The sequence below is a fragment of the Lithobates pipiens genome, unplaced genomic scaffold (genome assembly GCF_037356315.1).
Source record: "Lithobates pipiens isolate NorthernLeopardFrog02 unplaced genomic scaffold, aLitPip1_a1.2 Scaffold_25, whole genome shotgun sequence".
NCBI lineage: Eukaryota > Metazoa > Chordata > Amphibia > Anura > Ranidae > Lithobates > Lithobates pipiens.
In genome coordinates, this window is record NW_027507787.1 from 93,737,281 (window position 1) to 93,763,937 (window position 26,657).

The 26,657-nt window shown below is 50.2% G+C and overlaps 1 protein-coding gene across 1 annotated transcript in view; it reads left to right on the forward strand.

The window, feature by feature from the left end:
• LOC143930410 (zinc finger protein 692-like) overlaps positions 1-26,657 on the forward strand; it is a 111,151-nt gene that overhangs the window by 13,436 nt on the left and 71,058 nt on the right. Inside the window, exons 2-6 of the mRNA XM_077454714.1 lie at positions 9,551-9,702; positions 19,250-19,281; positions 22,018-22,767; positions 24,630-24,842; positions 25,662-25,776. Of these exons, the coding sequence (XP_077310840.1) occupies positions 9,551-9,702; positions 19,250-19,281; positions 22,018-22,767; positions 24,630-24,842; positions 25,662-25,776 (1,262 nt within the window). The remainder of the gene's footprint in view (positions 1-9,550; positions 9,703-19,249; positions 19,282-22,017; positions 22,768-24,629; positions 24,843-25,661; positions 25,777-26,657) is intronic.

Consider the following 26,657-nt stretch of genomic DNA (forward strand, 5'->3'; position numbering starts at 1 on the left):
TTTTGTACTTTACTTGATTGTTAGTGTTTCAAGAAATTAGATAGGCCTTCAGTACATCAGATGTGATCAATTTTCAGTGATTTGCACCCTAACTTGTAGACTCGATAACTTTCACACAGAGTAAATAATATCCACTAATTTGGGTTATTTTTACCAAAGATATGTAGCAGCAAAAATTTTGGGCCAAATTTATGAAGAATAATTACTTATTTGCAAAATTTTACAATAGAAACTAAAAAAAAGTTTTTGTTTTTTTCCCCAAAATTTTCGCTTTTTTTCCACTTATATCGCAAAAAAAGAAAAAACACAGTGGTGATTAAATACCACCAAAAGAAAGCTCTAATTGGGGAAAAAAATGATAACAATTTTGTTTGGATACAGTGTAGCATGACAGAGTAATTGTCATTCAAAATGTGAGAGTACTTGACCTGCGTAGCCCAACAGTCCCCCTCTCAATAATGTCCCATACCACCCCTTACATATATCTATATAATAATGAGACCACACCTTCTCTTTGGAGTAAAATGGCCACAACAGCCTTTTATTAAACATAACCAAAATATTTTACTCCCTCCAAAATATGTATATAAATATATAAATATATATCTACAACTGTAAACAAAAACATTGAACAACTTTATCAACTCCAGTGTGGTGATCCCTGACGGTGACCCACTTTAATTCCAAAACACCAACCTCACTGCTTTACCTTTTTACCATACCAGGCCTCACGCTGTGACCGCTCAGAGACAACCAATTCCTGCAGTGAAAAACCTCCCAGTATTCCGTCCACCGTTCGGGAATACACCTGAGGGGCCCATAATACCAATGAGCCCCCCACCCTTTTATATCACCTCTGTTTACCGCCACCGTCAAAGACCACCAGAAATCTCACGCTGCAGCCCCCCAAAGGGCCGACTTCACTGTTGTGACGAATAGCCCACTGCACCTGAAAGAAAGAAAACAAAAACACAACGACAACACCAGCAATCAAACCAATAACTCACACCCAAACATGCTATCCAGTAGGGAGGGAGGGTGGGAAAGCTGCCTCCTCTGATGTCTTCCCCTCGAGACTGGTCCCGTTCCGGCTCCGCCCCCTTTAAATATGGCTCCTCCCCCTTGCACATTTCTCTTCCTCCACCTATCCTATGCTGAGGTGTCTCTAGGCACCCGGTCATGCCCGCCCCTCCATTACCCCTCCCCTTCAGTTCGTCTCATTCCAGGGCTCCCTTGACCTGCGTAGCCCAACAGTCCCCCTCTCAATAATGTCCCATACCACCCCTTACATATATCTATATAATAATGAGACCACACCTTCTCTTTGGAGTAAAATGGCCACAACAGCCTTTTATTAAACATAACCAAAATATTTTACTCCCTCCAAAATATGTATATAAATATATAAATATATAAATATATATCTACAACTGTAAACAAAAACATTGAACAACTTTATCAACTCCAGTCTGGTGATCCCTGACGGTGACCCACTTTAATTCCAAAACACCAACCTCACTGCTTTATCTTATTACCATACCAGGCCTCACGCTGTGACCGCTCAGAGACAACCAATTCCTGCAGTGAAAAACCTCCCAGTATTCCGTCCACCGTTCGGGAATACACCTGAGGGGCCCATAATACCAATGAGCCCCCCACCCTTTTATATCACCTCTGTTTACCGCCACCGTCAAAGACCACCAGAAATCTCACGCCACAGCCTGAAAGGGTGACCACCTTACCCTTGAGGGCAACCCCACACCCTCAAAGCTTGCTGGATCCCCCCCTGTAAACCCAAAGACCACAGGTCAATCCCGACATCCGTGAGATGCACCCCATCCCTCCTCAGGTACAGACCCACATTGGGCTCCAGCTCCCTGTGCCTGATCACCAGCCCTCCATTCTGAATCACGAATCTCCCCACCACCTTATTCACACGGATTCTCGTCCTCTGAATGCTGGCCACTGACCTCGCCCATCTCCACTGCGTCCGGGCGACAATATCCGACCACAGCAGGATCGTACTGGGAAACCTAGCACGCAGCTTAAGAAAATCCGCTTAAGGCTAGGTTCACATTGCTGCGATGCGGGAACGCCGCGAATCTGCGGCGTTTTCCCGCATCGCATACCTCCCGCCGGCAGTTCACACTGCCCTATGCGGACGGCTGGGGGTGTCAATGTTATGTTAATGACACCCCCAGATCCGTCCGCATATCGCAGTGCGATCTGCCGACTCGCACAGGAATCGGATCGCATGGTGTGAACCCCCATGCGATCCGATTCCGTTGCGGACCCAAAAAAGGGTCCCGTGCGAGTTTGCTGCGGGACCGCTGCGAGTTCAGCCATACTATCTGTATGGCTGAACTCGCAGTGCTACGGAGATCGGATGTGATTTGCTGTGCGAATCACATCCGGTTCTCCCCCCGCAGCGGTGTGAACCCAGCCTTAATGTCAGTCAGTAAATCCCTGACTTTCCGGGCTCCCAGGTCATTCCCCCCAGCATGCAGAACCAACACATCCGGGGGCCCATGCAGCCACACGAACCTTTCCACCACACTCACCACCCTCTCCCACTGCATTCCTGGTATCCCCAACCATCGCAATTCCGCTTCGGCCCTGGAAATCCCCAGCTGCCTCCCCGCAGGTCTCATGTCTCCTCTCCTGGCCCCCCAACAAACGTAGGAGTGGCCCACGATCCAAACGAGGCGCGGTGAACCTCCATCTGAAACGAGAAACCAAAACCTGCTGATCCCCGAAAACAATAACCCCAACGAAAAAGCACCAACCACTGCCCTTACCACCCCACGGAGATCCCAACCCTATCCCCGTGGAAAAAACTCCATTAGTCCAGTAAACTGTTCCCGCATCGCATTCTGTGTTACCAACCAACCAGGAATACAACTAAGGGCAATCCCACTCCCTGAACCGCCCAACCGCCAACTGAGGTCGAACGTACGACCGAAACCTACGCGACTCCCAACGACCGATCCTGCGCACCGCTGCCTCATCCAACCCGCACCGGGCCGCTTCCGTGGCCGCCCCGATGCGGAAGGAGTGTGAAGCATATTCCGACCCCACCAAACCACTAAGCGTCAAGCATCGCCGGAAAACCGCCACGAACTGGAATCTGGATAGGAAAGACCCGTCCGCGTGGACAAGGAATGGACCCGGACTCCCCGGCCTAACCTCCCGGTAGCTCCGAACCGATTCTACCGGGCAAACCTGTGACCCTGCCAAACTGAACAAGCAAATTTTCACACCCCTACCCCGTTGGTCCGTCTTCGAACGCCTAAGAGTTATATCCACCTCTGATCCTGCCACCCGCACATCCTGATCCCACAGCCCCCCCGGAACTTTCCGGGACGGGCTGACCAACTCCCCAATCCGAAAAGCCCCGTAAAAAGCCAACGAAAAGGCCGCCGTGAACAACCGCACCTCGAACGGAGACGTGCAAACCGAGCCCAATTTACCACAAATGGCCACCAAGACCCCAAACGTCACCGGACGTCTCGTGTCCCCCCTTTTCGACTGCTTCCGAAAACCCTTCAGCATCTGACGTATCCAAAAACCCTTCGACCAATCCTCCGACCCCAACAACTTAAAAAGGAATGACAAGCCCGCCATTTTCCGATCGATCGCTGCCGCCGAGCGCCCACTCTCCACGTTCCTGACCACAAAATAAATTGCCAGCAGGCGCCAGTCCCCGGCTCCCCCAGCTCCGTCCACCTCACGCACCAACTCCTGCCATTCCCGCCATACCTTCACGTATGCCGTCCAGGTAGCCCCACTTACAGACCTGCGTATCCAACCCGCGGCGACTCCAAGGGCAGCGCCCAAATCCACCCCGGGCACGGAATCCCGACTGCGGCCGCGCCAGGTGCCAGTTCCCGGAACTTGTCCCACTGGAAACGAGACAGGGAGTCAGCCAAGGAATTCTCCACCCCAGGTATGTGAACAGCATACAGAAACACATTCAAACGCAGGCACCTAAGGACCAATTGGCGCAACAGTCTGATAACCGGTGGGGATGAAGCCGACATGCGATTCACCACCTGCACCACACCCATGTTGTCACAGTTGATGCGCAGCTTCAAATTCCTGCAACTCTCCCCCCACAGCTCCAAAGCCAACACAATCGGAAAGAGTTCCAGCAACACCAGGTTGCCCAGGAAACCCGCTTCCTTCCACGAGCGCGGCCAAGGTTCCGCACTCCACCTGCCCTGAAAAAATGCACCATAGCCCGTAGACCAGGCTGCGTCGGTGACCAATTCGACATCGAAGTTGCTCACCGGCCCCGACATCCAAACCGCCCTGCCGTTATAGGAGGACAAGAAGTCATGCCACACCCCCAAGTCGTCCCGGTGCTCCTCCGTCAACCGAATGAAGTGCGTAGGTGCCCGCACCCCCGCCGTCGCCGCCGACAGCCGCCGGCAGAACACCCGGCCCATCGGAATGATGCGGCACGCAAAGTTCAGTTTTCCCAGCAAGGACTGCAAGGTCGCCAGCTGAACCTTCCGACGGCCCTGAATCTCCCGAATCGCCCGCTGCAAATCCGCCAACTTGTCATCCGGCAACCTGCACTCCATAGCCGCCGAATCTATCACTATACCGAAGAAGCTCAACACCCCCACCGGGCCCTCCGTCTTTTCGGCCGCCAATGGCACCCCAAAAACGCCTGCGATGTGCTGCAACGTGGACAAGAGAATCGCACACACAGCGGAGGCCTGGGGGCCGATGCAGAGAAAATCGTCCAGGTAGTGAATGATTGACTCAATGCCAGAAACATCCCGCACCACCCACTCCAGGAACGAACTAAACTGCTCGAAAACGGAGCAAGAAACGGAGCAGCCCATAGGCAAACACTTGTCCACGTAGAACTGCTCCCGCCAGTGACAACCCAACAATCGAAAACTGTCCGGGTGCACCGGCAACAACCGGAAAGCCGACTCAATGTCCGCCTTGGCCATGAGCGCTCCCCGGCCGTAGCGCCGCACCCACCGTACAGCCGCGTCAAATGATGTATACGACACTGCACATACGTCCGGGTCTATGAAATCATTGACCGAACCCCCCTTCGGAAACGACAAGTGGTGTATAAGCCGAAATTTGCCCGGCTCCTTTTTGGGGACCACCCCCAAGGGAGACACCACCAGCGTGTCCCACGGCTTACCCGCAAACGGCCCCCCCATCCGACCCATAGCCACCTCCTTCCCCAACTTTTCGTCCACTACCGTAGTGTGCTGCAAGGCCGACCTGAGGTTTCGCGCCACCGGCGGCACCACCTTCAAGTCACAGGGAATCCGGAAACCATCCCGGAACCCCTCGGCCAGCAGCCGTGCGGCCACCCTGTCCGGATACCTATTTAGGAAAGGAAGCATCCTTTCCACCCTCACCGGCGTCTTCCCTCTTGTTAGCAGTGTCGCCGGGACGCTTTCCCCTTTTAAAACAGCGAGACAGGGCGTGAGCCCCCCCGCAGCCGGAACACTCGTGCTTGAACCGGCACGCACTTCCAAACTTGCAGACGCCCTCGTTAAAAGACCAGCACACCCCCCACTTCTTTCCGGCCGACGGTCCCGAGGAGGGTGTACCCCCGGCCCCCCCCTGAAAAAACTGAGACGGGGCCCGGGCGGAGGACATCAGCCTCATCCAGAGGCTGATGTCCTTGTGATCCCACCTCAACTCCTGACGCACCGCCTTCCTCTGCCGGAACTGTTCGTCGTACCGGAGCCATGCCACCCCCCCGTACACCCGGTGCGCCTCTCCAATGGCGTCCATATAGCAAAACAACGGCGAGCAGTGCTCGGGGTTCTTTTCGCCGATGACGCTCGCCAAAATCGCGAACGCCTGCAACCAATTCGCAAACGTCCGCGGTATCAGCCTGTAACGCCTCTTCTCCTCATCGTCTTTTTTCGTGTCATTGGGCTTGACCCGATCCAAATTGAATTTCTCCAGAGGGAGCAGCGAGAATATCTCCACATACTCACCTTTGGCAATTTTTTCCCGTACCTCCGGCTTCAGGTGCGCCCCGAGCGGTCCCTCGAAGCAGACGTACACCTCACAACGCGCCGCATCCCCAATCCGAACCACATCAGTCCGGCTGGGCGTCGCGGCCGCCTCCTCCCCACTGGGCCCCCCGCTCACCACCGGAACCGCCGTTGCGGACGCCGCGGGTTCCCCACCCGCAGTCGGCGGGACCCCCGCCGCCCTAGCTACCGCACCCGCCCCCCAAGGCGCCGTCAGGGCAGGAGATCCCCCATCCCCCCCAAACCTGTCCACCAAAGCCCGCAACCCCTCCAACAAACCCTGCATAGGCGGCGCGGGCCCCGGGTCCACCCGACCCGACCCCGCCACCTTCACCCCACCCAGCGGCGCCTCCAGCGCTGCTGAACCAGCCGCCCCCTGCACCACCCCCAGCAACCCCTGCAAAACATCAGAGAAAACAGTAGGTACTGACTTACCGGGCCGACCAGGAACACGTCCCACAGCCGCGTTGCCGCTCTCCACCGCCGGGGGCACCACTTCTTCTTCAGCGGACAGTTCTCCCTCCGACCGGTCCTCCTCCTCCCTCTCCGCAGGAGCCAGAAGCCCCCTGGGCGACCCGCTCCCAGAGGCCGCAGCAAACAGGTGGCTGGGAAGATTCGTCACCACAGGGGCCTTGCTCCCAGACTGGCGCAGCGAACCAGACCTGGGGCGCCCCCCCGCACCACCCCTGGGCGTCAGTCCTCCATTCTGTCCATCGAGCAAGCCTGCATCCGCCTGGCGCCCCCCACCCCCCGCCCCCCTGTAGGTCGACTCTGGTCGTCTTGCAGTCCCCTCCGCACCGCTGGCTGTCCCCCTGATTGTGCTGGGCCCCCCGCAGGGGTCCACCACGCGAACGGTTGCCAGGCTGGACGGCGGGGAGCCGGCGCCATTGCGGCCCGTGGCCCCGCCCCCCGGGGTAGGCCGGCGGCGTGCCGACCGCCCAAGGCCCCGATTGTCCTGCTGTCTCCGCTTTGCGGGGGGGACCGACCTGTCCGTCCCCGGGCTCCGCCGATCACGAGGTGGCCGAGGGGCGGGGCCCGGCGAAAAAGCGCGCCGGAGGCCGAGACCTCCGGGCCCGCAGCACCGGCTCCCCGCTACTCGTGCCTGCATCTGTCTCACCCATCCAGCGCTCCACCTGCTCGGTTAGCCACGCCGAACCCCGCACCTCCGCCTGAGCCCGCAGCCGCTCCAACACGTGCTCGATCGCCGCCATCTTGCCGGAGAGGAGCAGCGCTGTAAAGCTGCCTCCTCTGATGTCTTCCCCTCGAGACTGGTCCCGTTCCGGCTCCGCCCCCTTTAAATATGGCTCCTCCCCCTTGCACATTTCTCTTCCTCCACCTATCCTATGCTGAGGTGTCTCTAGGCACCCGGTCATGCCCGCCCCTCCATTACCCCTCCCCTTCAGTTCGTCTCATTCCAGGGCTCCCTGAAAGCTGAAAATTGGTCTGGGGCGGAAGGTGTTTAAGTGCCCTGTATTGAAGTGGTTAAGATCTACAAGAGTAATACAAGCTAGGGTTGCACTGATACCAAGCATTTGGCCGAGTACTCGGCCAAATGCTCTGATGCTTGACCCGATACCTGTACATTCAGGGGTGATCGGTGCGGCGGTGGGGCAGTTACAAGCACCATTCGCCCTGTATAGATTTCAATAAAGCATCTGACAGCCGCTTCTCCTCCTCCTCTCACTCCCACAACTTTCAGCTGCTTTTTTGAAATCTATACAGGGGGATCTGTGCTTGTAACTCCCCCCAACGCTTCACCGGTCATCCTGGACTGTCCCCATATCCTCCTACAGTCCCCCTCTGTGTCCTCCTCCGTGCTCCTCTGGTCCCCCTCCATGCTTCATTCCGGTTCCCTTTCATGCTCCTCTGTCCCCTTTGTCCTCTATCTGTCAGGATGGGGAGAGCGGAGGAAGGAGTCAGAAAATCTGTCATTTACCGACTCCTCCCTTTTCTGAATGAACAGAGTCAGTGATCATTGTCTGTCCATTCATAACTGAGCATTGTAAACTGTGTTTATGATGCTTCAGTTTATGAATGGAGAGGAGCCATTGGGGTTGATTTACTAAAGGCAGGTAGACTGTGCACTTTGCAAAGTGCAGTTGCACTCTGCAAGTGTAGTTTCTCCAGAGCTTAGTAAATGAGGTAAAGCTTCACTTTGCAAAGAATACCCAAAAAAAAATAATGAATTTTTACCTGCAGATGACTGGATGATGGAAGTCATCAGAGCTTCTGTTCATTTACTAAGCTCTGGAGCAACTGCTCCTGCAGAGTGCAACTTTGCAAAGGGCACAGTTTATTTGCTTTTAGTAAAACAACCCCTCTGTCTCTGTCCATTCATCTTCGGTGCAGCTGAGGCTGCAGAGAAAGGGATCGGAGAATCTGTGTCCTCAGTCCCTTTCCCTGTGTATCATAACTGATATCTCACCAAAATCAACAGGGCTGATAAAAAAAATAAAAATAAAGAATTGTAAAAAAAATATTTAAAAGGTTCAATTGTAAAAATAATAAAAAATAAAATAAAAAACACCTTTTAATGCATGACATTGTGGGCACGGGTCCAGAGGACTCGATGTCCGCCAGGGGCCCGTGATCGTGTCACAGAGTGGAAGAACGGGGAGATGCCTTTGTAAACAAGGCATTTCCCTGTTCTGCCTAGTGACATGACAGGGATCTACTGCTCCCTGTGATCGGGAGCAGTGATCGCTGTCATGTCAGTGGTAGTCCATCCTCCCCACAGTTAGAACACCTCCCTAGGACACACTTAACCCATATGGTGGCAGTCGCTGCTGATGACTTTGCATTTACCTTATACCAGAAGAGCAGTTGCAGCTAGCCAAATCCAGCTCAGTCAATTTACTTTCATTGCAAGATCAGTCAGCCTGGCTCATCCTTCTGCAGTCACATGATCAGGGCTTTTTTTTTTGTCGGAGAATAGGTGCAGGAACCCCCATCCCCCCATCACTTCTTATCTCCACCCCCTAACATTAGACCCCAACCCCAGCAACATTAGATCCACCCCAGCAATAATAGATCCCCCCAGCAACAATATACTCCACCAGCAACAACATAACCCACCCCAGCAATAATAGGTCCCCTCAGCAACAATATACCCTACCCCACCAACAATAGATCTCCCAGCAATAATAGATACCCCCAACAACAATAGACTTCCCAGCAACAGTAGATCCCCACACAAAAATAGATTCCTACCAGCATCAATAGACCTTACAGCACACCCCATTGCCATTAACCCTTGCCATTACACACATTCCATGCTGGAGATGCCGGAACTGCGTTTCCATATGTTCCCACTGAAAAAACCCCGCACATGATAATTCCAGAAATGCCATAGTTGCCCAGTCTTTCCATTTTCGGCACCACAAATTTGTTGAAAAATTTTGGCAATCATAAACTTAGAAGGTTCATCCAATTTATCTTAAAACTTATTTTTCTTTTATTTTGGGGTTAGATGTCAGATTTTGTATTGCTGTCTGTGTTTCCACATAAAATTGTCTATTCTCTTTTAGGCAACAGCTCGGCGGGAGAAGAGGCGTCTTCTAGATGCACAGCGTGGGAAGTGCCGTGTGCGGCTGGGCTCCCACCTTGATGAGTGGTGTGCACTAAAGGATCATTTGGGTTTTGCACAGCATGCACAGTTGGCCAAATTCCTTCTGGACAGGTAAGAACAAACCAAGAAAATAAGGTTACAATTCTCCCATGCAGCGAGAAAGATCTCAGCTAACGCCAGAACTCGAATGTGTGACAGATTAGCTCCTGTATAGCAGCATTTTTTTTTTTTGTAAATGGTATACATTATCTAATTTGTATCTCCCATGTCCTTCCAACAAACTTTGTTGGATTGCATTGGGGTGGGTTTCCAACTATTGAAAGTCAACTCTATAGTGTTCACTAATGCCACGCACCCACGATCAAACAATCCGGTGGAAAAGTCCGGCGAACACAAGTCCGCCGGACAATCCCTCCGTGTGTAGCCTCCGGCTGACTTTTTTTACCCAAAAGTAAACTTTACTTTTGAAATGAGCGGAATTTTCCCGCGCGGAGAAAAGTCTGCTCATTTTGAGCGCGTCTCCAGGTAGACGGGGCCACCGAAGGAGGCGTCGCTGGCCCCGTCACCTGGTATGGACTTAAAGGGGAACCCCAACGCCGAAAAAAACGGCGTGGGGGTCTCCCCCAGGTCCACATCAGACCCTTGTCCAAGCACACTACCCGGCCGGCCAGGAAAGGGGGGGACGAGTGAGCGCGCCCCCCCCCTCCTGAGCCGTACCAAGCCGTGTGCCCTCAACATGGGGGGGTGCCACACCAAAGCACCTTGTCCCCATGTTGATGAGGACAAGGGCCCCTTCCCGACAACCCTGGCCGTTGGTTGTCGGGGTCTGCGGGCGGGGGGCTTATCGGAATCCGGGAGCCCCCTTTAATAAGGGGGCCCCCGGATCCCGGCCCTTGGGGTCTTGTCCCCCTCTTCGGTTCTTCTTGCCGGGCCACCACGCCTTCTTCTAGCTCTTTTACAGGCGGTGGCCCGGTCTTCTGTCACCGCTGTCGCCGTCTTCTGGCGCGGTGGCCCGGCAAGAAGAACTGAAGAGGGGGACAAGACCCCCCCGAAGAGGGGGACAAGACCCCCGAAGTCGGAAGAAGAGGGCATCGGCGAGGAAGAAAGCCGGGCTCCTCCGCTAGCAAAAGAGCTAGAAGAAGATAGCGGAGGAGTCCGGCGAGAAGACCCCCGAAGACGGAAGACCCCCGGAGCTGTGCAATAAACTATTTTAACCCTTGTGTGTTGTGTTTTTTTTTACTTTTTTTTTACAGGTGAATGGGTAGGGGTACATTGTACCCCATACTCATTCACATAGGGTGGGGGGCCGGGATCCGGGGGCCCCCTTATTAAAGGGGGCTCCCGGATTCCGATAAGCCCCCCGGCCGCAGACCCCGACAACCAATGGCCAGGGTTGTCGGGAAGAGGCCCTTGTCCTCATCAACATGGGGACAAGGTGCTTTTGGGTGGGGGGGCGCGCACCCCCCCTTCCCCAAGGCACCCCCCATGTTGAGGGCAAGCGGCCTGGTACGGTTCAGGAGGGGGGTCGGGCGCTCGCCCCCCCCCCTTTCCTGGCAGACCGGGTAGCGTGCTCGGACAAGGGTCTGATGTGGACTTAGGGGGAGACCCCCACGCCGATTTTTCGGCGTAGGGATTCCCCTTTAAGTTCATACCAGGTGACGGGGCCAGCGACGCCTCCTTCGCTGGCCCCGGCTACCTGGAGATGTGCTCAAAATGAGCGGACTTGGTGCGTGGCCTGGTGATGTGCTAGAGCAGACGTGTGCTCTGTGAGCTCCGAGGCCGACACCGAGAAATATACATAAAATCATCCAAAAACTCATATTTTTCCTACCTGAGTGATGGGCCGGCGGACGGGCAAGTCTCTGCCCAAGAAAGGAACCTCAACGGGGTCGATTAAGCGATTCCTTTCCGTGGAACCGGACGAGGTGGAAGAGCAGGACGACCTAGGCCGCAAGCCGCGGAGTAGAGTGGATTCCGCATCCCGCGATGGGCCGGACCGGAGGTCGCGCTCGCCCGAGTCCTCGGCGGGCTCGGGGGCCGAGGGTGAGTCACATCCTTCCGCCGGAGCGGCGCCGAGAGTGAGCGATCTCCCTACTACCTCCGATCTCGCCGCCATGCTTCTGAACCTCGAGCGGGTCATCAGGAAGGAGGTCTCCGCAGTTCGTTCGGATCTCTCGCAAGTATTGGCTCGTGTTGAAGAGTCGGAGCAACGTCTCGATCGCCACGCGAACGCTATTCGATCCCTCCAGGCGACTACACGTCAACTTGCCATTTCGCATCGTACGACCGTCTACAAGATCGAAGATCAAGAGAATCGTAACAGACGTAATAACGTTCGGATTCGGGGACTTCCCGAAGCGACTGGAGACGACGATCTGTTACCATCCGTTCGGGGCATTTTTAATAGCCTTCTGGGACGAGCACCTGACGCCCCTTTGAAGATTGACCGGGTGCACAGGGCACTCCGCCCACGCAATCTTGCTACAGACGTCCCACGGGACATTATTTGCCGGGTCCACCATTATCCTGAAAAGGAACTGATTATGCAGAAAGCTAAGGGAGCTAATCCGTTTGATTTTCATGGGGCGATGCTATCCTTTTTCCCGGATCTCGCTAAAGAAACCTTGGATCGACGCAGGGCTTTAAGGCCCCTCACGGAACTGCTCCGGGCGGCGTCCATTAAATATAGGTGGGGCTTCCCTGCGGCCTTGATCGCATCTAGAGATGGCAAAACCGCAATACTTCGATTTCCGGAAGAGCTGTCCAAATTCTGCACGGATATGTCCGTTCCTACCCCAGAACTACCTGGATGGCATGAAGGCATCCCGCCCCTGCCCGCTGGGACCGACCAGGGCTGGCAGAGAGTGAGCCGTGCCCGCCGTACTTCTGCACCTGATTGCCGCCCTTGAAAGGGCATCCTGCCCACCAACTTGTTCAGCTTGGTTACCTGTTCAGGACGTCTACTTGCATCTGTGGGGCATACCGCCTGAATGTTTCCTTTACTAAGTTTGTGCGAGGAAGCTGACCGCCTTTGGCGACAACGTGTTTTTGCAGGCCAGGGCTGAGCACCCCTAGGGGGCCCTCAGTCTGGATATGAACATCGCTGCACTTTTGCCCTTTGTCTTTTTATTGGCGTGACATTTCTTTATTTTCCTCGCTGTGCCTCTGGAGCGTATTTGACTCTTGGTTCCTCTCTCCCCCCCCCATTGGGTACCCTACCGCCTCAGTTTTATACCAATATTGTTCTGTACAGGCGCTTTAGGTTTTGGATGATGTTATTCATAGATTTTTTTGCCTGGGTGTCGGCACCGGACCGCGGGGCGCTGCCTTGGACCTTTATGGTGTGGTTTGCGCCCGGCTGTCTGCGTCCCGCCTCCCCCTTTTTGAGCGGGGGCTGCCCGGCGCGGGGCCTCGGCGTCCGTTCCCCCGTTGGGGTGGCGGGCGTGGGGGCCCTGTGGCGGTCACGCAGCCCGCTCTTGCACGGCATAGTAATGCGTGCACTAATGGCTGTTTCTCGACAGCACCTTTTTTGGTTCAATTTGTTTTTCCCACTAAGGTGGGGCCTTGTTTTTTTTTGTTGCCTTTCTCTCTCCTGTCCTCTTCTCTCTCACCTTTTCTGTCTACTGCCTCCACCTCCTCTGTTCCCCTCCCCCCTCTCTGGCGGCAGACCGCCTTGGTATTGTATTGATAATGTTGTGATGATCGCGGTTCCTCCTCCTGAAGCCCCATGGCTACTGTGAACATTGTATCTTTTAATGTACGGGGCCTATACGCCCCAGGGAAGAGACACAATTTATATAGGGAACTGGACCGTTTGCGGGGGGACGTGGTCTTCCTCCAGGAGACCCACCTCACACAGACGACTCGAGTTAGGTTACACTCACCACAGTACCCCACGTGGTACTACAGCCTCTCGGACATCTCTAAAGCCAAGGGTGTGGCCATCGGGCTTCGTAGGGGGACCGCGTTCACGTTTGAGGAAATGTTGTGTGATCCTGCGGGACGTTTTCTGTTTCTGCGGGGCACCTTGGGCAGCATGCAGTGTACTTTGGCCACCTTATACTCCCCTAACAAAAACCAGGTGCGTTTCTTGGCTTCCACACTTAGCTCCCTGCGGAACTTTGCACGTGGATGCATCCTCCTAGCAGGCGATTTTAATGTTCCCTTGGAACCTACTCTGGACACCTCTAGGGGTGGTTCCTCGCTTTCCGGCAGGGGAATAAGGTATATACGTTCTCGACTCCATGACCTACAATTGATGGATGTCTGGAGAATTGCTCACCCACGGGAAAGGGACTTTACCTATTTTTCCCCGGTGCACCAAACCTACTCTAGAATAGATTTATGCTTCATTGACCACCAACATCTTCCGCTCGTAGTGAAGTCAAGCATTGACTCCTCCCCCATTTAGGACCATGCTCCGATATCCTTAACCATTAGCGTGGCGTCCATACCCCTGAAGGCCACTAATTGGAAATTGAACGAGGACCTTATAGCCGAAGAAGCGGATAAAAAGGTGATGGGTGAAAGTTTGGAGTTTTATTTTAAGACTAATGTCAGTCCTGAAGTTTCACCGGGAGTGCTTTGGGAGGCCCACAAGGTCTATATTAGGGGAAAGTTCATAGAATTGGGTTCTAGGAAAAAGAGGGAGCGCTTAACTCAACAGGCCAACTTGTTGCGGGACATTACTGACTTAGAACGCCGACATAAGTTGAACCAGACTCCAGCCCTTTTCCACGCCTTACCGGAAAAACGGGAGACCCTGAAGTCTCTCCTTCATTTAGACCACAAACGTCGCGCGCGGTTGGTAGCTCACCGTTTTTATGAGTGGGGCGATAGGCCCAGTAGACTGCTGGCTAATTCGGTGCGACAGCGGAAGAATGCAGCGTTTATTGCCAAAGTTAAGACCCCCTCGGGAGACTTGGTGTTCGAGACACCCCGTATAGCCAAGACATTCCGGGACTTTTACCAGCGCCTGTATCGGGTGCACCAGGGGGACCATGATAGAGAGGCTCGGAGACGCCTTATTGGGGACTATCTGGCCCGCGCCGCTCTCCCGAAACTCTCCGAGGAGGTTTTGGCTTCCTTGGAGGGGGAGTTGACGACTGCGGAGCTTCTGGGCGCCATGAAAGCTATGGCGCGCGGTAAGGCACCGGGTCCAGACGGCCTCACGGTATCGTATTATAGAGCGTACGCTGACATACTGATGCCGTACTTGACCAGATATGCTAACGTGACCTCGGACGGCGGGGACCTTCGCCCGGAGACCACTCATGCACATATCACGGTATTACCCAAGGAGGGCAAGGACCCTAGTGACTGCGCGAGCTACCGCCCTATCTCGCTCTTGAATATAGATGCGAAGATTTATGCTAAAGCTATAGCGAATAGGCTGCTCCCCCTGGTGCCACAATGGATTTCACGGGATCAGACAGGATTCATCCCCGGGAGGGAAGCGCGGGATAACTCTCTCCGCACACTCTCCTTGATGGCATATGTGCGGCGGACTGCCCAGCCCACCCTGTTACTCTCCACGGATGCTGAGAAGGCGTTTGACAGGGTGGACTGGGACTTCCTTATGGCTACGCTGGCGCACCTGGGCATAGGTCCCACTCTGCGCTCCCAAATAGCGGCGTTGTACCACTGCCCCACAGCCCAGATACGGATCAACGGAACCCTTAGTGACCCCTTCACCCTATACAACGGCACTCGTCAGGGGTGCCCGCTCTCGCCGATTTTATTCGCGATATCCCTAGAACCATTTTTATCCCTTGTTAGACAAAATCCGAATATACGTGGTGTTACCATTGGTACGACGGAACACAAATACGCGGCTTACGCGGACGATATCTTGTTCTACGTGCAACAGCCTCTGATCACCCTTCCAAATCTTATGTCCGAGTTTGCGGCCTACGGCGCGGTGTCGAACTTTAAAATCAATATGTCCAAATCGGAAATGTTAAACATCTCTGTACCCGCCAAACAAGTATCCCACCTGAAAAAGAACTATCCCTTTAACTGGCAGCTGAGCTCCATGAAATATTTGGGCATTTACCTAACGCCCTCATTATCGTCCCTTTTCCGCGCTAACTTTCTGCCTTTACTCAACACTCTTAGATCCGATATCCAAAAGTGGTCCCAGCTACGACATTCTTGGCTGGGAAGAATAGGCCTGGTTAAGATGAACTTGCTGCCCAGGGTGCTCTTCATGTTGCAGATGGTCCCGTTTGGAATACCGGTGGGGTTTTTTACAATTTTGACATCTATGGTATACCGGTACATATGGAATAGGAGAAGGCCCAGGCTGAATAGAACGCTCCTCATCCGCCCTAAGTGTAGCGGGGGTTTAGCGGTACCAGATTTCAAACTCTACTATAGGGCCGTTGTGCTGACCAGACTCTCTGACTTAAAGTATGGCAAGGGCACGAAACTCTGGGTAAATGTGGAAACAGACCTTTGTGGAGCTGAACCTTCCACGCTGATGTGGATACCGAGGAAGTTCCGAACCCTTTTGCCTACCACGTCCCCACTTACACACTCCTCCTTGATGGTATGGGACTCTATCTGTAAGAGAAATGGCTGGCTGCATAACTCCCCCCTGATGCCCTTGGTGGGTCACAACTTTTTCCCACCGGGTAACATGGACCCTCAGATTCACCCGTGGCGGCTGGGCACTAACACCTATCTCCATCAGTTCACCGGCCCATCCGGGGTGCTACCTCTTGTTTCCATCATGGGTGACTCCTCCATTTCCTACATGGATCGCTGGAAACATCATCAACTGTTGAACTTTGTTCGCATGCTCCCAAAACCCCTGCGCACCCTGGCGGAGCTTACACCTGTGGAAACCGCATTTGCTGAACCTGACCCGATTGAGCGGCCAGTCTCGTACTTCTATCAGGCCTTGCTGTCCCTCACCTCTACGGGTACCCCCTCCTTTCTACGGTACTGGGAAAGGGAACTACAAATGGAGCTGTCTCCGTCCCAGCAGTCACAAATCCTAACACTGGCTCATGCCTCCTCGGGATCCTCTAAGACATCAGAGATGGCGTATAAACTTTTGACCAGATGGCACTACACACCGGTTGTCCTACATAGGTTCTCTCCCCAGTCCTCCCCACTCTGTTGGCGGGAGTGCGGGGAGGTAGCCACACATGCCCATATCTGGTGGCACTGCCCGAGGATCCGCCCATTCTGGCTGGCGATCATATACACAATTAAAGAAATCCAGGGATGGGAGGTACCTAATGACCCGTGGTATGTCCTGTTCCATTGCACGGGAAGGCCGACAGGCTCCTACAAGAGGTCGATTACACCACATCTCTTAAACGCTGCTAAAACCCTCATTCCTCAGTTTTGGAAGATGAAGACGATCCCCACCCTCCGGCGTTGGTTGCTCACTGTGGATACCACATATTACATGGAGGATATGACCCTTTCCCTCCGGGGTAAATCTGAGTTGTCAACAAAGATCTGGGCCTGTTGGGTTGCCTTCAAATATTCCTCGAGCTATGCAGCCATAATGTCTCAACCAGAGTGAAGTGAACATGACGCTTGTTTTTACTACATCTACTGTTATTTTGCAATAGGTTGTCTGACGGTGGTCTGCCCCCTCCCCGCCCCCCCCCCCCCTCTCCCTTCTTTTTCTTTCTCTCTCTCTTTCTGTTTATTTTCCTTTTCCTTTACTCCCCTTCTAATTCTGTCTACTATATTTCCTCTTTTATGATAGAAGAGGAGGGTGTATATTTATGTGCCCATGTAACTAACGTTATAATGTTGTAGATCTTGCTATTGGTTTCTATATTGATTGTTATGCTCTGTACACGCTTCTCTTCTTTAATAAACATTAATTAAAAAAAAAAAAAAAATGAGCGGACTTTCCTCTGCGTGTGTGGGCGAGTCCATTCATTTCAAAAGTACGGCGGATAGTCCGGCGGACTTAGTACGCCGTATTAGTCCACTGAAAAAGTGCAGTGTGTGGGCAAGTAGCCCGTTCGGGAAGTCCGCCGGATAGTCCGCTACGTGTGTACGCGGCATTAAGTCGGCCGTAGATAGGCCGGCTGAGATTCAAATCATCTATGAGCAGATTAACCAGCCTGTTGGGTTTTTCATGCAATTATTGCCAGTGGCTATTGCTGTTAGTAATAATCACTGTGTTCTCCTGCCAGGGATTGCTCACCCCCATGCAGAGAATACAATAGCAGAACAATTTTTGTTTAATCGGTACAGTATTCTTCTGTAAAAAAAATGACCAAAACAGACAATCATTCATCCTATATTCTAGTGTGCACTAGGCTTTACAATCTTGTATATTACACTATGGAACATAATCACACTAAACTGAAAAGGCGTGGTACCAGTTTTTCCCAGCAGGTGGTGCTAGAGGTAAAATTAGAAGATACCAATGCCATACCAGATGCCATTAAAACCTGGACATGATGGGGGTTTGACGGTGGAGGGGTTCCCCTCTGTATTCATCTCTACTACAGTCTACTTACTCATTAGAATTACCTGCCTCTGTGGTGCAGGTCCATCTTTTGCTGCAGCTGTCTTCAGTGAACCCTAAAGTCACTTGTAATATAGGTTTTTCTAAGTTGTCAAGCAATGAATGCGGTGTCCTCAGCAATGTACCACCAATATATTCAATATTTTATACACTCCTTTTATTCGCTTGTTTTTGTATTTTCCTTATGTATCCCCACCATTTGCATCTGATGTTCCACCACCAGTGGCATCTACTTATACCAAGTTATAGCATATACAATGTTTCTTGGTAAAGCATTGTTGGCTAAGGCACCATTCGCAAAGCAGGCGTTTTGCCATGATGCGAATCTCATCAGGGGTTCTTTACTGTAAGAGCGGCAAGGAAGTGGAATTCCCTTCCACAGTCGGTGGTCTCAGTGGGGGCCATCGATAGTTTCAAGAAACTATTAGCTAAGCACCTGAACGACCACAACATACAGGGATATACAATGTAATACTGACATATAATCACACACATAGGTTGGACTTGTATCTTTTTTCAACCTCACCTACTATGTAACTATGTAATATTGGCATGCTTTAAAAAGGGGATTAACTCCAGAGATAGAACAATAATTCTACCACTCTACAAGACTCTGGTCTGGGCGCACCTGGAGTATGCCGTACAGTTCTGGACTGGAAGACCTTAGTTATGAAGAAAGATTACGAGCACTGAACGTATTCTTGCTGGAGAAGAGACGCTTGAGAGGGGATATGATTTCAATATATAAATACCGTACTGGTGACCCCACAGTAGGGATAAAACTTTTCCGCGCAAGGGATCATAAAAAGACACACAGCCATTCACTAAAATTAGAAGAAAAGCGGTATAACCTGGAACTGCGTAGAGGGTTCTTTACAGTAAGAGCGGCAAGCATGTGAAATTCTTTTCCACAAGCAGTGGTTTCAGCTGGGAGCATCGATAATGTCAAAAAACTATTAGGCACCTAAACGACCACAACATACAGGGATATACAATGTAATATTGACATAAAACCACACACGGGTTGGACTTGATGGACTTTGTCTTTTTTTTAAGCTCACCAACTATAATCATATACTATATAATTCTACTGATACATTACTTGTTATATGTACACATTATTACCAACTAATAATAATCTTTGTTTTGCAGCTACATATCAACTACCACCTCAGGGGCTTCTGGTAAGGGTTACTCCATTGTTCTCTATCCTATTTGGAACTGGTAAATACTTAAGCTGGCCATTAATGGATCAAAATTTGGTCGGTTCAGCAAGGACCAGACAAATTCCGATCAGCTATGGCCCTTCCCCCTAAACAAAAGCTGACCTAACAGTCAGCTTCTCCCAAACAGGAATGTTGCAAATTTTCCATTTGATCAGCACATGCAGCCAATTGGCTGCTATGCTGATCAGTGTATTCTGACAGCAGCAGAATCCCAGTGTCAGAATACAATAGCGCAGCGTGGAGAATTCCTTCATCATCCACTTCAAATGTGTGGATGGGGGAGTCTATTTTTTTTGATCAGCTGGCTGATCAATAATAAAAAAAAAGATCCATCTATGGCCAGTTTAAGCAGTGTGCACTGTCTGTGTTGCATATACTGCCCAGCCAGCATGTCTCTTTCATGTTCATATAAAATACCATGTGGTCTTTAATAAACAAAAACTATAGCCTTTGTCTGTATTGTTGGCTAGATGTGCTTGGCCCATAATATTTTTTTTACAAAGTACATTGGAGGGACTAATGAATCGGGGGGGGGGGGGGGGGGGGGGGGGCGTCTGTAGATAAACTGTGCAGTTTTGAAAGTTGATGATTATTGCTATGGGTGTAGGCCATTTACATACATCATGAAGCCTGACTGGAAAACTTCTAGGGTAGTGATTCTCAACCAGGGTTCCTCCAGAGGTTGCTATGGGTTCCTTTAGCATTGGGCCATTTCTGCCTCTCAGATAAGTTCCCATTCACACCATTGATCTTTTTAGCTATCTGTAAGGAGGTAATTCTTCCCTATGACCACAAGTGTAAGGACCATTCTTCCCACTGACCATCACACTAATGTATCATGAGTTGTAGATTTGTCATTTTTAGCAGGGGTTCCCCGAGACTGGATAACAATTTCAAGGGTTCCTCTGTTTTGAAAAGATTGAGAAAGGCTGTTCTAGGGTGTTTCTAAGGACATTACTAAGACGCCTAGATGTTACTGTTTACCTTCACCATCACAGAATTGAGCTCTGACCTACTGCATCACAGAAGAGAATGCACATGTGAGGAGGTTTGCATCAGAGCTACATAGTTACATAGTTAGTCAGGTTGAAAAAAGACACAAGTCCATCCAGTTCAACCTTAAAACAAATAAATAAAATAAAAAATAATCGTACAATCCAAATACCCAATTTTATGCCCACAATTGATCCAGAGGAAGGCGAAAAAGCTCACAGCTCACTCCTGTGATGGTTATTGAACAGTTCTAGTAGTTTTCCAGTCAGACTTCATGAGATACATAAATGGCCTACACCAAGTAGTACGCCAATAGTTATTTACCCACTTGCTGACCGGTACAGCCGTCGGACGGCCACAGCGCAGTCATCCAGTGCTGGGAGGGAATCTATTGATGTCCTCCCAGAATCCTGCCCCCCGGACGTACATCGGACACACTCTGTGATCACCGTGTCCTTTGGACACAACTGATCACAGATTGAGGCCATTCACAGGAGCCTTTACAATGTGACTAGCTGTGTCCAGTCACAGCTGATCCCTTGTAAACAAATGCCGATCATCAGCATTTACCTTCCTTAGCGCTGTCACTTTATGAGGAAAGGAAAGCCAATAACCAGCAATCCTGTGACAGCACACATTTACACTGATAATCAGGGCTCTGATCATCAATGCCCTGGTTATCATTGCAGCTCCATCAGTGCCCATCAATGCAGCTTATTAGAGGCCATCAGTGCAGCCTCATCAGTGCCCATCAGTGCCTCCTCATCGGTGCAGCCTCATCAGCGCCTCTTTATCGATGCCTATCAGTGCCCATTAGTGCAGCCTCATCAGTGCCTCCTTATCAATGCCCATTAGTTCAGCCTCATCAGTGCCTCCTCGTCAATGCCCATTAGTGCAGCCTCATTAGTGCCTATCAGTTCAGCCTCATCAGTGCCTCCTCGTCAATGCCCATTAGTGCAGCCTCATTAGTGCCTATTAGTGCAGCCTCATCAGTGCCTTCTCATCAATGCCCATTAGTGCCCATTAGTGCATCCTCATCAGTGCCTATCAGTGCAGCCCCATCAGCACACATCAGTGATGAAGAAACATTTTATAACAGAAACTGTTTTTTTTTTTCTTCTTTTGTTTAGCAAAAAAATCAAAAACCCAGTGGTGATTATATACCACCAAGTTCTATTTGTGTGAAAAAAAATTATAAAAATGTCATATGGGTGCACAACCGCATGAGCAAAGGATGGATCCCACACATCAATGCAGACCCACTGGTATTGGAATGAATGGCAGTCTCAGCCTGGGCTCCCACCATCCTTTGCTTTACAGTTGCTTGGAGCTGAGATTAGCTCATTCCCTGGCATGCACTCACAGTGGTGGACACAGGATTGCTTTCCCTTGTTGCTTGAACGGCACACATTTTCCGTTACCGGGTTACATGACTGCATTACCGGTGTAATTGTCATTCAAAGTGCGACAGCACTGAAAGCTTAAAATTACCTGGGCAGGAAGGGGTTGAAAGTACCCAGTAGGCAAGTGGTTAAAGTGAAAGCTAGACGCTAAGGCCACAGGTCTCCCATAGGCTGGACCTGATGGACTTTTTTCTTTTTTAAACCTCACCTACTATGTAACTATGTATGTCTTATTTCAGTGACAAAGTTCATTATCAGTGATCTATATGTATTCCTAATATTCTCCTTTTTTTCCCAGTTCCAAAAACGGTTGCACTACTTTCTGTGTCTCTCTCATCACTAAAACATCTGGCTTTCTTGTGTCACCAACATGGCAGAGATTGTCCAATTCCTCCCACCATCCTGTCACCATCACATTCTACTGAGGCCTCCGAGAGGCCGGTTTTACTATGGGGTTGCAATGAGCACCAGTTTCATTGGAATCCATGTGATAGTTTCAAAGAGATGGAAGCCCACTTAGCTGTTGGCAAAAAGAAACTGAAGACAGCAGAAGGCTTGTCCGGAGAGACAGATACACAAGAGAAGGATTCTGAGTTAGTTTGTATGCTGGGGAAACAAACAAGGGAGTCACAAAGGGAAGAAGAGGACCAGTGCGGGTCTGGGACATGCTCTCAGGGAACGGACACCGAGCCCAGCAGTGTAGTGAGTTTATCAGAGAGTGACACTACTTTGGACAGAAGTGAAGAGAATATTGTAGAACAAGCTAATGGTGAGAAAAGACTAGAGGTCCTGGCGGAGAACATAGCCAATGAGCAGGTAACAATTTCAAATGAGAAGGAGCCAAAGACTACTGAAAGAAGGCTGGAGCAGACACCAGGGATAGGTGCAGAAGAAGAGCAAACCACGGTGCCAGCACCTACCTTTGAGGACAGTGAAAAGAGGCATTCTGAGAGGCTAAGATCATTCACTCAGGACATTGTGGTTCTTGATGTGGCAGAGAACTGTTCCATAAACTCTTCAAGGAAGGGAACCCCAGACACTCCTTCAGGTAAGTACAATCCTAAATAGGTTTCAGAAATTTAAGACTACATTCACTGATACATGTGAACACTCCAGTGCTACTTAAATCCAACCTATATAGCTGCCAAAACTCCATTTATATCCCATATATAGGCTTAGAAACTGTGATTTAAAGATATATCTATATAATGGCATGGCAATGTAGGTACTACGATATACCCCTTCTTTTTAGTGTTAAAAATTCCGTAAAATGTAAATAAATTAAAAAAATATAAATATATGTTCATATGTGCAACAAGTCAAACAATCATGATTACAGAAAAACTTTAAAGTAGAAGTATGGTCAAAGCTTTTTTGGCTATACTTCTCCTATAGATCATAGGAGTGCAGTTCATTCTGCACTCCTGTGACCTGTTTTCAGCCGACAGCAGGCTGAAGCTTGCCTGCTGTCGGCTGCTCAGTCAGTCCAAGCTCAGGAAAGATCTTGACCATATTTTGGGGATCTACTCAAATGTCTGGATCGGCGATCTGCCGAGAGCCTGAGCCAGCCCCTCCCAACCCCTCCACAACCAGCGCACCAGTAAGTGCTAGAGGTCAAAGCAGAGAGCCGCTGACTGATAGTCACTGCTCTCTGGTCAGAGCAGAGGGGAGAACTGAGCTATCAGCAGTGCTTAATCACTCAGATGCAGAGACACTGCCCCTCCTGACAGTGCTCACATTCCTTTCTGGCTATGCTGTCTGGTAGAGAATTGCAAAACCTCTGACAGGTAAGTACAAAATGTTATTCCGTAGGTGCAGCTCGGGTACAGCATATGTAATAAAGGGTCATACCAGCAGCTTCTTTTTTCTACAAACTTTATTAAAAGTTATTACATTTATTACACAGTGACAAAAAGGTTCTTCAGTCACGTTTTCAAATTAAAAATCATCAGTTACAAATACTGTATCTGCTGACTTTTAATAAAGAGACACTTATCAGTCCAGGAATCCAGCATTGTCCTCTTCTGGAGCGGTTCTTTGCCAGTCCTCGGGTCCCTGGCACCACCATGTTGACTGTGGGAAGCTGGCTGTAATTTCCTGTAGTTTCACAGCCCGATCCCTGCTGCACATGCATGAGCCACAATGTACTCTGTGACTGGCCCCATAGCCTTCTGGGACTTGAGACATGTCCCAGGAGGTTGCAGCCAGGGGAGGGGGGCAAATTTCCTCTGGGATCACTTAGGTACCTGCCAGAAACAGGTACATGCTCCCCCCCAAAATAAAGTTAATTATTGGCAAAACAGGGAGGGAAGAGGAGGAAGACTGGAACTTCCACTTTAAAGCAGAAATTCACTGGAAAAACAATTGTGAACATTTACATATACGCAGTGAAGTGACTGGATACACAGATGAAACAAATCCTTCAACATAACTTGAACCTATTTATCTGCCCTCTTCCTTACATCATTCAAAGTGCAGAATTTACACAGGATCTCAGAGCTGCAGAAAGCGGGGGTGGGAAGCTGGATTTACACTCTACAGAGTTCAGTGGGGGAGCTCTGAGAGCTGATTGGATTGAAGGGACACACCTCCCTTTACCCACAAACAGAGCTGAGGCTGTCAATCACAGACTGTGTGCTGGAGAACCCTCCCTGTCACCTTTTTTCTTTTGGTCAGGCAGTGGAGTGAACCAGCCAGGTAGGAGACCGGCCATGGGACTGCTCTGGAATAGCCACCCAACACGGTTCTACCACACCTAGTATGAACGCACACTTAAATAAAAACACTGTTTTATTTCCTTATTGAATATTCAGTGCTTGTAGTGTTAATAGGTAGAACTAAGCACACTTTTTAGTTCAGGAGTGCATGTGTTCCGGCATTTGAACGTACTAATTTTTCACCTCCCCTTAGGTCGGAGCAGCAGACGTCAGCGTGCCAATGTCCAGCAGTCAGAATCCTACCACAAAGCCACAACTTCTCCACCACAGGCAGCGTTACCTGTTGTGTGTAGACGATCCCCTCGTGGTAGTAAAGGATTCCACAGGAAAACAGAAAGCAAGGAGCAAGTATCTCAGTCTGGAGCGCAGTGTACAATGGCCTGCAAGCCTGTTACTGAGGAAAAAGGTGAGACCCAGCACACTTAGTGATATCCAAAATGCGTAGGCTTATTGAATAAACCAAAGTACATTAAAGCAAAACTCCACCAAATACATTGTCTATCATGTCAAAACATAAAAATAATCTCTTGATGCAATAGCTCCTTTATGGTGATGTCCCCCAAAGACTTATTGCTCTGCGGTACAGTGCAGCTCTTCGTCCAGACTGAATGATGTCCAATATCGTTCAATCCATTTCCTGTGAGCCCAGGGCATCAAGAGCACCCTGGTGGGGATGCATCATCAAGTCAACCTGGGATAACAGGACAATGCTGTGCAGAGCTGCACTACATCATTACAAGGCACCACCATAAGACATTCAGGACCTGCACGTTGCTAAAGGAAGCTGAAGAAGAAGACTGGACCGAAGACCACAGTGGAACATTTTTTGTATACTGATTTTCTTTCATTTCAGACAGGTGGATGGGAGGTGTTTTAAATGGGAGAGTGACAACATCCGGGGTGAGTGGCCAGCCTGACGTTGAACATTAATAGATGTAAACCCCAAATTAATGATATTTTGCCTGCCAAAACACTGTGTATCATAGACAATTGGCAGTTTTAGAAATGACTTGTTTTTCACCTTTTGCTATATCTCAGTGTTGCTGATCTCCTGCAAACTCTTTGTAGATACTTCATGCCAAAATGCCATCCGGGGATGACTGCATATATAGAGATGGCTTCCACCCTGGAACTTCTCCACCACTTGCAGTGATGAAGATGAAAAAGAAAATAAGTACCAATGAAGAGTAGAGTCTTTAAAACACCTTTGTTCTTTCTTCTACAGAACACACAGTTGGCACAGCTCCTGAGACAGAAGCAAACGAGGAGATATGTCCTATAGAAGAGTCTATTGCAGAAGAAGTTATTGGACCAAATGTGTCAGCAGATGAATTGGACAGGTAAGACACACAAGGAAGTAACTTTAAGGGTCTGTCCACCAAAACCACACTACTTTTAGGCAGGTGTGAAAAAATGCTGTAAATTGAGAATACTTTCAGGAATAGAAGTGCTAACAGTTTATTTTTTATCAATTAACAAAATGGAAAGTAAATGAGGCAATCCTAATCAAATCAATATGTGGTGTGACCACCATTTGCTTTCAAAACAGGATCTGTTCTTCTAGGTACACTTGCATACAGTTTTGTAAGGAACTCAGCAGGTAGGTTGTTCCAAACATCTTGGAGAACTAACCACACATCTTTTGTGGATGTAGGCTGCCTCAAATCCTTCTGTTTCTTCATGTAATCCCAGACAGACTTGATGTTGAGTTCAGAGTTCTATGGGGGCCAAACCATCACTCTCATGACTCCTTGTTTGTCTTTACACTGAAGATAGTTCTTAATCACATTGGCTGTATGTTTGGGGTCGTAGGAGTATAATGGATAAGTATTTGCCTGTATTTCTCGGCATTGAGGCATTGTTCCTGACCAAATCTGCAACTCCATTTGCAGAAATTCAGCTCCAAATATGCAATGAACCTCCACCATGCTTTACAGTTGCCTGCAGACACTCATTATTGTATGGCTCACCAGCCCTTTGGCAAACAAACTGCCTCCTGATACAACCAAATATGTCAAATTTGGATTCATCAGTCCAGAGCACCTGCTGCCATATTTCTGCACTTGTTCCATTGCGGACTTAGAAAGAAGTTTTGACTCAGAATTATCCGCCGGACTCGGCAGTCCGGCAGACAATCCGCCCGTCTGTGTGCTAGTCTGCCGGACTTTTGAAATGAACAGACTTGCCCACACAGGGAGAAAAGTCTGTTCATTTTGAACGG